The sequence below is a fragment of the Sus scrofa genome, chromosome 4 (assembly GCF_054392235.1).
Source record: "Sus scrofa isolate SSC_HxYL_T2T_F1_AM1 chromosome 4, Sscrofa_HxYL_maternal_Yorkshire_Landrace_v2.0, whole genome shotgun sequence".
In the NCBI taxonomy this organism is placed as follows: Eukaryota; Metazoa; Chordata; class Mammalia; order Artiodactyla; family Suidae; genus Sus; species Sus scrofa.
The window spans coordinates 69044488-69058479 of NC_139386.1; the positions used below are offsets into that span (position 1 = coordinate 69044488).

The 13992-nt window shown below is 42.9% G+C and overlaps 2 protein-coding genes across 4 annotated transcripts in view; one reads left to right on the forward strand and one right to left on the reverse strand.

The window, feature by feature from the left end:
* The window catches only part of XKR9 (XK related 9), a 31426-nt gene extending 26440 nt beyond the window's left edge, over window positions 1–4986 (reverse strand). The window contains exons 1-2 of one of the 2 annotated variants that reach the window (XM_001924668.5): window positions 4952–4986; window positions 1962–2042 (exon numbers count right to left, since the gene is read on the reverse strand). The gene's annotated coding sequence lies outside the window, so the exon portion shown is untranslated. Of the gene's footprint in view, window positions 1–1961; window positions 2043–4878 lie in introns of both variants that reach the window. The other variant, XM_085022145.1, reaches the window with a different exon arrangement.
* A 200-nt stretch (window positions 4987–5186) lies between these two features.
* The window catches only part of LACTB2 (lactamase beta 2), a 38511-nt gene continuing 29705 nt past the window's right edge, over window positions 5187–13992 (forward strand). Inside the window, exons 1-2 of one of the 2 annotated variants that reach the window (NM_001243410.1) lie at window positions 5187–5370; window positions 12656–12819. In NM_001243410.1, the coding sequence (NP_001230339.1) occupies window positions 5249–5370; window positions 12656–12819 (286 nt within the window). In that variant the 5' untranslated portion in view covers window positions 5187–5248. Of the gene's footprint in view, window positions 5371–8513; window positions 10034–11976; window positions 12820–13992 lie in introns of those variants that run through there. The other variant, XM_085020367.1, reaches the window with a different exon arrangement.

The following is a 13992-nucleotide window of genomic DNA, read 5'->3' on the forward strand; positions in this document are numbered from 1 at the left end:
GGATCCTTAACCCACTGAGTGAGGCCAGGGATCAAACCCACAACCTCATGGTTCCTAGTCTGATTCACTTCCGCTGTGCCATGACAGGAACTCCTACAGATTTGATTTTATTTCATTCACACACATTTCTATAAGAAGGGTATTACTGGCCCCATTTTACAGATCATAGAACTGAGGCTTAGGGATGCTGGTCTTTAGGTAGCTATCTCTCATGAGTAAACTGATTTTTTTTAAGCTTTATTGAAATATAGTTGATTTACAAGGTTGTGATAATTTCTGCAGTACAAAAAGGTGACTCAGTTATACGTGTACACACATCCATCCTCTTTCATATTCTTTTCCCATACAGATTATCCAATATTGGATAGAGTTCCCTGCGCTATGGTCCCCATTGGCCGACCATCCCACAAACCTCGGTGTGCGTAGGCCAATCCCAAACCCCCATAAGTAAAATGATTTTAACATATAGGCACACCTAGGAGATACTGTGGATTCAGTTCCAGGCCACCACAATATGGCAAATATTGCAATGAAGCAAGTCACACAAATTTTTTGGTTTCCCAGTGCATATAAAATTTATGTTTACATTATACTGAACTGTATTAAGTCTGAGATTAGGCCTAAAAATGTGTTCACTGAATGTGCATTGAGTCTAAGAAAACAATGTATATATCTTAACTTTACTGCTAAAAAATGCTAACCATGGGAGTTCCCGTCGTGGTGCAGTGGTTAACGAGTCCGACTAGGAACCATGAGGTTGCAGGTTCGATCCCTGGCCTTGCTCAGTGGGTTAACGATCCGGCGTTGCCGTGAGCTGTGGTGTAGGTTGCAGACGCGGCTTGGATCCCGAATTGCTGTGGCTCTGGCGTACGCCAGCGGCTACAGTTCCATTTAGATTCCATATGCCGCAGGAGCAGCCCAAGAAATGGCAAAAAGACAAAAAAAAAAAAAAAAAAAAAATGCTAATCACGAGAGTCATGATCTTTTTGCAATAGTAACATCAAAGATCACTGATTGCAGATCACCAAAACACTATATAAAACATATAATAATAAAGTTTGAAATATTGTGAGAATTACCAAAATGTGACACAGTGACACAAAGTGAGCAAATGCTATTTGAAAAATGGCACTGGTAGACTTGCTCGAGGCAAGGTTGCCACAAACCTTCAATTTGTAAAAAAAAAGAGAGAGAGAGAGAGAAATACAACACCTGTGACACCCAATAAAGCAAAGGGAAATAAAATGAAGTAAACCTATAGATAATTTCCTTAAAATTACAGATTATAATATTTAAGCACCCCACATGTGCATTTCTTAATCACTCTCCCCCCAAAGAGAGCTTCCTCTACCTGGCATGGATAAGGGAAACACTAGCCATTTTGGTCTAAAATTTACAAGATAGGAAAAAATAATTTCTAAGAAACTTAGAAACTGCATTATTGGCAGAACATCAGACTCAATGAACTAATCTAATCTGGCAACTTCTCAATTCCTAATTTAGTAAAGCAGAACAAACCCCAAATGGAAAGAAAACTACCCAGCAAAGTATGTAATAATTACAGCTGCTCTAGTTTAAAACAAAACAAATTTAAAAAGAGCCTGAAGCTCTTTCAATAACCTTGTAGTTGTATAACCTGTACAAAGGATAGTTCATCTTTATCCCTACTAATGGTCACTGTTCCAATATCCACTTAGAAGACATAATGCCACCTACAAAATCTGACTTCACTTAGAGAATTCGTTGCACTTATTGACTTAATAGGACCATTTCAATCCAACTTTATTCAGAAGTCAAACCAACTGTGTAGGTTACCTGGCTGCCAGCCAAAACACATAACCTTTGTCCCCTGTGTGTCTGTGTACAGAGATCTCTTCCCAATAAAGAAGATACTGAAGAAGTACAAACTAGCAGACTTTCATTTTTCAACCAAATTTAACACACGAGAAATATAGACTTACCTGTCAAATATAAAAAGGCTTCTTTAACTCAAAGTCACGTCTGGAAAATCTTCATCCTGGGAATATTTTATTTCTTCTTCACTGAAAACAAGTATAATTAAGGGGTGTGTGAACCTTTAAGACTGAAACTAAAATGAAACTGAAATCACCTGTTAGTCATACGTAGGATTTTCTAATCCAGAGATAACAGAGTCCACATCACTGTGACTACAGTTCACCCCTTTATAACTATCACATTGGAAGAAGGGATTCTGTGCCTCCTTTTATTGGTTGACAAAGTTACAGGCTTTTACTCTATTATCAATTAAGTTTTAAGAAAATACAATTTGCCTCACAGGATATCCAAGTGGACAATTCACGTGTGAAAAGGAGAGAGATTCTTGAATTTGAAATACTCTAATAAAGAATTTACAACATATCATTAATGGAGCCCTACCTACTTTTTCAAACCTATATACCTTCTGAAACCCTATGCCCCAAGAACATATGATTGTTGGTTTCTATTTCCAAAATAAACACTAGAGTTCTTCCATTTCCAAGCTTTTGCTCAAGGGTATTTACTGTCTAGAACGCATTTTTACCTCGAACTCTCTGATAAAGTTCTATCAGTTCTTTAAGAATCAGCTCAAAACCCACCACCTTTAAGCTTTCCAGGTCTCCCCAATCAATTTGATTCGGCCCCTCCTCCTTGCATATTTCATCACTTCATCGATACTTCCCAAGGATTTATCTACATATGCTTTAAAATAAGATCATGTCCATCTCCTTCCTGATTATAAGCCTCTAGAAAGCTCATTCACCCTCCCCCCCCCCCAGTTACAATAATACTTTCTATGTTACAGGTAGATGACAAATTATTGTAAATGTAAACTGATAAATTATTGTAAACTGAACAGAAAGTAAACATCACTGGTCTTATTTCGTGGGGAGGAATTTAAATTCTAAGTCATTGCTAAACACATTCACAAACACTCAATGTTCTATCTGTAGCCAAATCTTTCTTCTGAGCCCAACTCATACCTCTAACCACACAGATTCCTTTATGGGGCTATCCCACAATAACCTCAATTTAAATTTGTCTAAACCAAGTTCATCACCTACACTCTGTTCCTGCTCTTCTGCTCGTGCCCAATATCTCCTTGTACGATTCTACTCAAGTCACTTAACTTTTACATTATTTGTTGGGCCCATTTCTTCATCTACCAAATGAAGAGCTTAACAATTAAATTAAATGAAAACAAGATGGAAGGCACAAGGGAAACTCTAATTCAAAAAAAAACTAAGGGATAAGAGAATGGAGCTGCCCACAAAATTACTGTCCCACCCTCTTAAAGATGTGCTGATGTTCCAGCAGATTTTTCTCAGTGGTAATGACTCTGCCTAGTATTGGTGAGAATGCAGTTCCATCCCTGGTCTCACTCAGTGGGTTAAGGATCCCGCGTTGCCACGACCTATGGTGTATGTAGGTCGCAGACACAGCTGGGACCTGGTGTTGCTGTAGCTGTGGTGTAGGCCGGCAGCTGTAGCTCGGATTCGACTTCTACCATGGGAACCTCCATATACCGCAGATGTGGCCCTAAAAAGCAAAAAAAAAAAAAAAAAAAAAAAAATGTCCTAGGAGTTCCTACTGTGGCACAATGGGATCGGCAGCGTCCTGGGAGCACTGGGATACAGTGGTCCAGGAAAGAGCCAGCATTGCAACAGAGGCTCGGATCTGACCCCTGGCCTGGGAACTCCACAAGCCCCCAGGCCAAAAAAAAAAAAAAAAAGTGTATGTCCTAAACCTTAGAACCACAAGCATCTAATGCGTCAATTTCTAACTTGTTTTGAAAAAATTGGTGGGCTGGGATAGCTGATACGTTATCTTTTGGGGTGGTGGTTACATACAATTGCCCTAACTGAATGAAACTGATCATGGAATCTGCGCATTTTCTTTTAGGTAAAGTGTAACTGGATTCTTTTTTCAATGCGAAGGGCTAATTCATACGGAGGCAGTTAATGCTCAGCAAACTAGGAAAAAAACCTCCTTACAGAGGTCCCTTTTGTCTTGGGCACAGCCTCCGGCCAAGAGGCCGCCCGAATTCTCTGGGTGGTTGAGTGGCTGAAGGAGGCAGACACAAGCTCCCTGCACCTGCTGGGATGGGGGCGGGTGTTTGCAGGTTGAGGGAACAAGGCTTCAGACTCAGGGCTGGATTCACAAAACTCTGCCACCCAGACAAAACTCCAAACCTCCGTTTAGAAAATGAGAAATAAAATAAAATAAAATAAATAAAATAAAATAAAATAAATAAAATAAAATAAAATAATGCTTTCCTCATGTTGTGAAGATGAAATGAGGTAGTGGCTGTAAAAAACATCACAATAGTAAGCGCTTAAAAAAAAAATCATCGTTATTGCTATTTCTTCTGTGGGGCGTTTTTATTGGGAGGGTTTGTTTTTTTTTTTTTTTTGGTTTTTTTATGGGGGGGGGTGTAATTCTGGTGAAGGTTCTGGATTATGCATCGATCATTTCCGTGCCTGTCCACCTGGTATAGGATTCCGGTGGAACCCAGTCAAACCTGGGCTTCACTGACTCCTTTCAAAGAAACTTAGTTTTCTACCATCCCAGAAGCTCTTCGAGAGGATTCGCTTGGAAGCCGTTTCATTCTGGCCCAAGCTGCTGAAACTATTCAGCTAATCCCACACATGCTTTAAATCTGTCTCGAAGTCTAGCTCTTCGCAGAAAATATTGTTTCCCTGCCCGTTACTGCTATTTCTTATAAAAGGTTACTCCTCACACCCCACCCTCGCCTGTGAACCCCTCGAGCGAGCCTCCTGGGATTTACTAGCCAATAACTAACCCCAGACCTGCCTGCCCCTTGTTTCATCACAAGACTTCCCAGGTTAAAATGTCTCTCCTGCACTCAGATGAACTCGCCTGCCTGGACACAGACTCCCGCGAAGGTACCAATCTCTGGGGCAGGCGGCCGCGGGCCGAAATCCAGCCTCACCTCACGGCTCCTCGCGCTTAGCGGCTCGAGCCAGTGAACTCCCCCGCGCCGCTGCCTGTGAAACCCCGGCAGCGCCACGTGACCACTGACCCCGCCCCCGCAATCCTCCGATTTCCCCTCCCGCTCCAAGCACGCGGCGTCACGTGGCCTCTGGCCCCGCCCCTGCGCCGCGACCGTTCCCTCTTCCTATCAGCGAGAGCGGTGTCACGCGACCACTGGCCCCGCCCCTGGCCTTGTTGCTTGGTGCGCACCCCAGCCGGCCTGCCAGCCCCGTGCCAGTAAGCGGCAGTGGTAGATATGGCTGCTGTCCTGCAGCGCATTGAACGGCTGTCCAGTCGGGTGATTCGCGTCCTGGGCTGTAACCCGGGTCCCATGACTCTGCAGGGCACCAACACCTACTTGGTGGGGACCGGCCCCAGGTAAATGTCCCCTCTTCCCCAATCATACACAACGGCCGGCGGGAAGCATGGAGCTGGGGCTGGGATGGCTGCTGGCCGCGGGTGGGTCAACTCTCTAACTTGCAAATGGCTAATGAAAAGAAAAAAAAAAAAAAAAAAACTTCCTGTTTTTGAGACACAATTTACTCTGCTTGATGTTGAATGCCATGAAAGCGTGTTTAAGCTGTTGAGAAACTAGGATCGCCTGGAATTGCTAAGAATGCTTGGAAGCGTTTGCTCACCTTCTGAATTTTACTGGTGTTGGGTGCAGAGTGTAACTTCTCGCCTGAGGGATTGGTGGTGCTGAGGCCTTTTGCTTAACTCAGCAGCAGAGGGCAGAGTTTTCTTGCTTCAAATTCAAGTCTGAAACTCGAAAGAGCCCCTTAACCTTTGGGAAAGAGGAGCTAACTTTGTTTTGTTATTAATGTGTGGCCTTATTTATTTTGCGGATGGAATAATCTGTCTGTACTTTTAAGATTTTTCTTTTGTTAGATGCATTCTGTTTTAGTGGAATTATGTAGAAACGGGAAGATGTAATTTACTGCACAATACGTGCACTGAGCAATATTTTTGTAGTACTTTTTAGCATACTCTAGATAACAAAAAATAAAAATAAGGTGTAGTTCCCCTCGAGCCCAGAATGTAATTGTTCAGTGGAGACATGTTACAGTTGGTAAAATATAGTCGATTACTAAAAAACAGCTTAGGTATAGTATATTGGGTTTTCATTTGAAGGCCCTACTCTATTTGCCATCTTCCAGTAAATCAGAATTTTAGGAGCAGCCAGACAGTGTGTCTGGAAGTACTGCCAGTCAAGCAGGCAAAAGGTTAAGTCCAGGGTAAACAAGGCAAGGTCAGAGTGAAAGGATGTCTTGAGAATCTTGGAGGATAGAAAATTAAGTGGGAAAAATACCTGATATCTAACATAGAGTCTGAGTTAGCTGGGACTCCTCACACCAGGAAGGCCATAAGTGAGCTCTTCCCTCTTCAGCATGTCTTAAAAGAGTCCTAAAGTCAGTACCTAAGATGGAATTACATAGAGTCAAAATTACCCTAGAAAGTCTCTCAGGAAAACACTGTGTTGGAGATCAGGGTATTGTCTCTCAATAAGCTCAACACATCCAGCTTTTCTTCCAGCGATGAAACAGATGGCTGGTTCTGTTTGAAAACCAGACGAAGAAGTTGGCTTGCGTTTAGGGGCCGTGTTGTATGAAAAAATCCATACTGTATCTTTAAACACTAGAATCACACTCAGCGTAGCCAAGTGAACCTAAAACTGATTGAGGGGAAAGCAGATGCACTGTCTTCCATCTTACTGCTTATTCTATGACTCACATAAACCCAGATGGGAAAGGCCAGTGGAATTGCTCATAGATAGAAAAGATGATGATGAGCCCATGCAGTTGAGCTAGATGTTGCTGCTCTGCTGTCTAAAGTAGAAGTTAGGGGGAGTTCCCCATCATGGCGCAGTGGTTAACGAATCTGACTAGGAACCATGAGGTCGAGGGTTCAATCCCTGGCCTTGCTCAGTGGGTTAAGGATCCAGCGTTGCCATGAGCTGTGGTGTAGGTAGCAGACGCCGCTCGGATCCCAAGTTGCTATGGCTCTGGCATAGGCTGGCGGCTACAGCTCTGATTCAACGCCTAGCCTGGGAACCTCCATGTGCCTCGGGAAGTGGCCCTAGAAAAAGCAAAAAGACAAAAAAAAAAACAAAAAAAAACAAAAAACTAGAAGTTAGGTGACTAGTAATGAATGTTAATTGTGCCCAAGTAAGAGGTTTTAATATTGGTACCTATCTGTTCCACTAGGATCTCAGGTGGCTTCTACATCACTAAGTCCAGTGGCAGTTTTCCATTCCCATCTTATTTGAATTTTAGTTTCTTTTGACAATGCCGACCACTCCCTCCCCGTGTGCCAACACCACATTCTCCTGGCTTCCTCTTACCCCCCTACTGCTCCTGTACAATCTCCTTTATAGAACCATCCTCTTTACCTGATATTTTAAGTTTCAAGTGCTTCACAATGCTTTAAGTCCCACTCTTTCTTCCCTGCATTCTCTACCTAGATCTTGTCTGCATCCTCATCTTCACCTATGCTATTCATTAACAACTCCTAAATGTATAGATCCAATGTAGACAAATCCAGACTTCATCTTCAGACAGGGTAACCAACTGCTTGCTCCCCCCCCCCATTTTTTAGTTTGTTGAATTCTTGTTCATCTATTTTTTTATTCTAGTTGATTTACAATATTATACCAACTTCTGCTCTACTCTGCAGCTGCTTTCTTAAATCTCTAGTTGGATGACTCCCAGCCACTTGAAGCTCCTTGTTTCCCAAACTGAACCCGCCGACTTTCTCACTAAACCTGGTCTTTGTCCAGTCATCCATATTTGGTAAACAGACCATCCCCACGTTTGATCCAGACAAATTCTTAAGTACCCCTCTTGACGTTTTTTCATTGCTACCTGCACACACATATCCAAGCCATTATGAAGATCTCTACATTTCCACTGCTGTCACCTATTCCATGCCATTACAATGCTTACTTTGGCTTTTAAAATAGTCTCTAACTGGCTTTTCTGCATCTCCTTTTGACCTTCTTCAATCTCCTTTCTCCCCCATGTAGCCAAAAGAGTATTGTGAGCCTGGGGGCGGGGGTTGTTTAGTTGGGGTGTTTTGTTGTTGTTGTTGTTGTTGTTGTTTGTCACCATTCTCCAGCAGGCTCGCCTAGTTTATTCACTGGCTGGTTTCAGGGTTCTGGTGGAGTGAGAGGAAGCCTGTAAAGACCTACAGATTGAGGCCTGCAAATGGCAGGCCATCAGTTTTCATGTCAGCTTCTTGGCTATAGGAAAACCCAGTGTAAGTCCATACTCAAAGGATGAAGAAAGGCATCCTCCCCTTGATGGGAGAAACTTCAAAGTGACGTTTCCAAGGACCTCATATATGGGTGAAAAGTGAAACTTTTCCCTCGCTGCATACTTAATAAAATGAAGTCTATATGTAAAGCATTAGTACAGCTTGGTCTTGATGAAGCGTGCCCTTTAATAAAAACACTTCTGCTGTGGTTTTTTATAAATTTTTTTGGAGACATAATATTTCTTACTTTTTTTTTTTTTTTTTTTTAGATTGTTTTTTTTCTTTTTTTGGCCATCCCAAGCCAAGGATCAGATTCCAAGCCACAGCTGCCAACCCACCCAGCACCTGTGCCAACAGTGGATCCTCAACTCACTGTACTGAGCCAGGACTAGAATCTGCGTACTAGCACTGCAGAGACCTCAGATCCTGCTGCACCACAGTGGGAACTCCTGGACACTTTATTTTTTTTTATTTTATTTTGTTTATTTATTTATTTTTGCTTTTTAGGACTGCACCTGTGGCATATGGAAGTTCCCAGGCTAGGGGTCAAATTGGAGCTATAGCTGCCGGCCTTCACCACAGCCACAGCAACTCAGGGTCTGAGCCGCACTTGGGACCTACATGGCAACACCGGATCCTTAACCCACTGAGCAAGGCCAGGGATTGAACCCAGGTCCTCATGGATACTTGCTGGGTTCATTACCGATGAGCCACAACAGGAACTCCCTATTTCTTACTATTTTAAATGCAGTTTGATCTTTTAAAAAAAGCCTTCATTCGTTCATAGTAGAAAAATTTCTAAGTGCCTCCTGTGTCTCAGGCAGTGTGCCAGGAGTGTCCTATGAACTTGGTAGAAAAAAATGCACACAAAACAATAGGTGTGTTTTCACATGGCCTGGAGAACTATGGATACCATAAATCAAATAGCCTTCAAAATGTGTCTGTGATTTAACATTCGATAAGACCAATGAGGCGTAAGTCTATGAGTTCTGGGACAATTTAGGATTTTAACCCAGTCCCTGTCAAAGAGTGATTTTGTAAGGGTGTGGCAATTCAGTTGACATCAGAAGTCATAGAAAAGATATGGCATGCAGTGAAAGCTTTGTGATTCATCAACATAAGAGAGTATTATTTTTTGGAAAATGAAAAGAGAAGGCCTTGGGTTTTCAGGCATCCATCTGTCTCATCACTGTCGCATCGCAGCCAGCTGATCCGTACCCACTCCGCCGCAGGGCTTTCATGCCTGCTTTCCTCTCTGTCTCCCACTTATCCTTCTCTTCACCCAGCCAACCTCACTCATCCTTTAGAGCTCAGTTAAAAAAAAAAAAAAAGTTTTCTCAATAAAACCTTCCCCAACCCCTTAGACTGTGCTAGATTAATGTAATACACTGCCTTAGCCTCCCAAACTCTCCATGGCCTTTATCTCAATAATAATAAAATCATTTTTTGTAAGAAGAATCTTAATGTCTTTCCCCAGCCCCACGGCCCACTAGAATATAAGTTCAGTGGAGGGTTATTTATTACTATAGTCCTAGCAACAAGTCTTGTACATAGTACAGTAAATATTGGCTAAATGAATGAGCAGTCTCTGCTTTTTCCCTTCACTTGCTCTGTTAGAATTCTAATACTGCTGGATAACTGCAGTTCTAACCAGTCTTCCTTCCTCATTCTCAGCAGCCCATGGATGCCAAATGAATTTCCCTAAAGCACTCAGACTTACTATGAAGCCTAGTACAACAAACACTTGAATGGCCACCTCTTCCAATGAGTATTTCCATGTTCCTCCTCTGCCCAAGTTCCCAGGCTAGGGGTCAAATCGGAGTTGCAGATGCCAGCCACAGCCACACCAGATGGAGCCACGTATGCAGCCTGTGCCACAGCTTGTGGCAAAGCTGGATCCTTAACCCACTGATTGAGGCCAGGGATCAAACCCACATCCTCAGAGACAATGTGGGGTCCTTGATGCACTGCCACAATGGGAACTCCTAAAAGCTGCAGTTTTAACCTTTACGATCAAAATCGTTATAAATACCTTGAGGGTAAGTATATAATTTCCTACAAATAGGAAAAGGCAGTCTAGTGAAGTAGTTGGTGGTGTCACTGGAGCTGGGACGTGGGTTTGATCCCCAGCCCTGCACAGTGGGTTAAGGATCCACCATTGCACTAGCTGTGGCACAGGTCACAACTGTGGCTCAGATCTGATCCTTGGCCCAGAAACTCCATATGCCACAGGGCAGCCAAAAAAGAAGAAATAAAATGCCTAAACGAGGAAGTTGACTTTAATTTCCATCCGTCAAAGAGTGTTTCTCTCCATTTACACAGCAGACTGTTACCAGGCTCCATGCCCTAGTGAATAAATTGGCCAAAGGCCTGTATGGATTCTCCCAAATGCTTTTCTTATCCCCTTTATTAGCATAACTTGCATTTGCAAAATGACCTCCTGAGATGGGGTGTTGTCCGTGGCCACAAACAACAAAGTCCACCAGCCCACGTAGAGATGACACTCTGTCTGTAGTAACCCTTCACAGACATCATCGATAGAATTGCTATCTGTTAAGGAGGAAACATTTTTTCCTGATGTACACTGACATGGTATTTATGCCACGGGAGGAATGGTTCTCGGTGTTTGCCCAAGCAGCTCCCTTCCACCAGAGAGTCAGTGTGTCCCGAATGGAACAGCCACTGTGCAACCAAGTCCCCACCAAACCAAGTTTATGATTAACCTCTGAATCCGAAAGTTTATTCCCTTTCTTGTGCCTTCTGACCTCAATTCTGTGCTAACTGAACATTTATCAGCCAGAGTCAGATGACTAAAATTGGTATGGTCTCTAACATCATCAGTGTACTGGAACTGCCGTTATATAGATCATCATTAATGTACAAACTCAGGTTGTTTTTCCAGAGGAAGATGGGTTTTTGTCCTATAGGAAAGACATGGCACTTAGTAGATAATTCATGAACAGTTACTGACAAATGAATACCTTAATGACGGAGACTTTTCATCGAGACTAATCTTCTCTCCCCCAGCCTGAAATAGGAAGGTATTACTGTGAAACAGCATGAATTAAGAAGTTTGCCAATTGGTTCTTGGAGTTCCCATCATGGCGCAACAGAAATGAATCTGACTAGGAGCCATGAGGTTGCAGGTTCAAACTCTGGCCTTGCTCAGTGGGTTAAGGATCCAGCGTTGCTGTGAGGTGTAGGTCGCAGATGCAGCTTGGATCTGGCATTGCTGTGGCTATGGCGTAGGCCAGCGGCTGTAACTCCGATTCGACCCCTTACCTGGGAACCTCCTTGTGCTGCAGGTGCCACCCTAAAAAGCAAAAATAAATAAATAAATAAAATAAAACAAGAAGTTTGTGAATTGGTTCTGGAAGAGGAAAATGTCACCCTTTTATTTCTTCAAGAAAGCTTCAGAAAGACCATCGTCCCTTAAAATAGTGAGGAAGGATGAACAAGTATAAGCAAGATTCAGAACCACTAGTAGAAAAATATAACTAATACATATGGTTGTTTGAGTAAAGAAATGAAGCAGGAGTTCCTGTTGTGGCTCAGAGGGTTAAGAACCCAAAAGAGTTGCCATGAGGATTCGAGTTTGATCCCCGGCCTCGCTCAGTGGGTTAAAGATCCAGTGCTGCCCCAGTTGTGGCATGGATCGCAGACATGGTTCCAATCCAGTGTTGCTGTGGCTGTAGCATAGGCCTGCAGCTGCAATTCTGATTTGACCCCTAGCCTGGGGACCTCCATATGCCACAGGTGTGGCCCTTAAAAAAAGAAAGAAAAAAGAAATGAAGCAGTTCAGGTATCCACCCCCTCGCTTCCCTGCTGCCTTCACTTTCATGTACATGAAAAACTTCAGTGATCCGTCTAGTATGTAGTGCAGAAGACTAGGTTTTTTAAGGAATACCATTGAATCAGATTCTTTCATGTTTCTGAAACATTGGAGTTTGTTGTAAAGGATCTCAAAAGCAGAGTGGGTCACAGCACATCTTCTAGCACCAGAATATCTGGGTTTGAATGCTCATTCTGCCATTTCTTTAGAGAATAACTTGGGCAAGTTACATAATTTCTGTATAGAGTAATGAAATGCCTACCCTAAAAGGCTGTGTTAAGGAGTACAACTTTTAAAATATGTAAGGTCCTTGGAACAGCACCACGTTTCTCTTAAGTGCTATGTAAGCATTCAATATCACTGCCATTACTTCTTGTTCAGACTCACATTTAGCTGTAAGTTTTTCCAAAGAACTTTCTTAAGGCAAGATTACCATTGTCAGGCTAAAGTAACATACAGCTGGTTTTCAGGCACATTGGAAGCAAAGCAATTCATGCATTTTCTTTAAATGATATTTGTGAGAAATATGCTGATATTAACTCATGTTCTAACCGTAATTATCTTCCATTTAATTTTCAGGAGAATCCTCATTGACACTGGAGAACCAGCCATTCCAGAATATATCAGCTGTTTAAAGCAGGCGCTGAAGGAATTTAACACAGCGATCCAGGAAATCATAGTGACTCACTGGCACCGTGATCATAGTGGAGGCATAGAAGATATTTGTAAAAGCATCAGTAATGGTAAATAGAAAACACTGGTTAAGCTCATTGAAGAAAACTGTGTTTTCAGAATTATTTAATCCAGAAAGCTAGGAAACCATTGACTGAATACGTAATACTTTTAGAAATTAATTTAACTTGAATATTGTCCCTAGTTTTAACAAAAGAGATGATCTGTTTTCTATTTCAGATCTCTTTTCCCTCCTGTTTTTCCCCTTTGCCCAGTGATGAAGGTCAGTTTCAGTTGGTGTGACAGTTACTATTTCAGATGTAGTAATAGAGCATTTACTGTGTGCCAGGCACCTCGGTGAAAACTTGGCATGCGTACTGGGAGGTGGGTGCTGGTACCATCTACATTGTCACCGTGGCCTCGGGTCTTCCACAATATAAGGCGTTTACCATGATGAACTGAAATACTGGGGACAGATCATCACATTGCCAGTTCTCTGTCCCTGAAACGTGTTCAGTACTGACACTTTACTACCTCCCTTATTCCCGTATCCCTCCATCACACACAGAGATGTGTCCATCCATCCATTCATTCATTCCTTTAACAAATATTGCGTCATGGCTCAGCAGTTAGTGAACCCAGCTAGCATCCGTGAGGATGCAAGTTCGATCCCTGGCCTTGCTCAGTGGGTTAAGGATCCAGCATTGCCATGAGCTGTGGTGTAGGTCGCAGGTGCAGCTCAGAGCCTACGCTGCTGTGGTGTAGGCCGGTAGCTACAGTTCCGATTGGACCCCTAGCCTGGGAATCTCCATATGCCACAGGTGCTGCCCTAAAAGACAAAAAGACAAATATATATATATATATATAGAGAGAGAGAGAGAGAGAGAGAGAGAGGGAGAGAGAGAGAGAGAGAGATACTGGAATGACTGCTGTATCCAGGAGCTATTCTTGGCACAAGGAACCTCACAAAGGACTGCTCTCAGGAAGCTTCATTCTAGTAGGGAAGGTAAATGGTAAATGAATCACAGGGCAGATGGTGACAGGTGCTCTAAAGAAAAATTAAGCTAAGCGAAGGCAAGGCGGGAGGGAGTAAAGTGGAGGAGGGTGGTGGAGGTGACATCCAGGTGGGAAGAGAGAGGATATGCCGTACAGTGTCTGAGAGCAGGGCACTGCCAGGGCAGAGATGCTGGAATAGGGGTGTGCTTGGCGGGTCCAAGGACAGGAAGGACAAGGAAGGCAAGAGC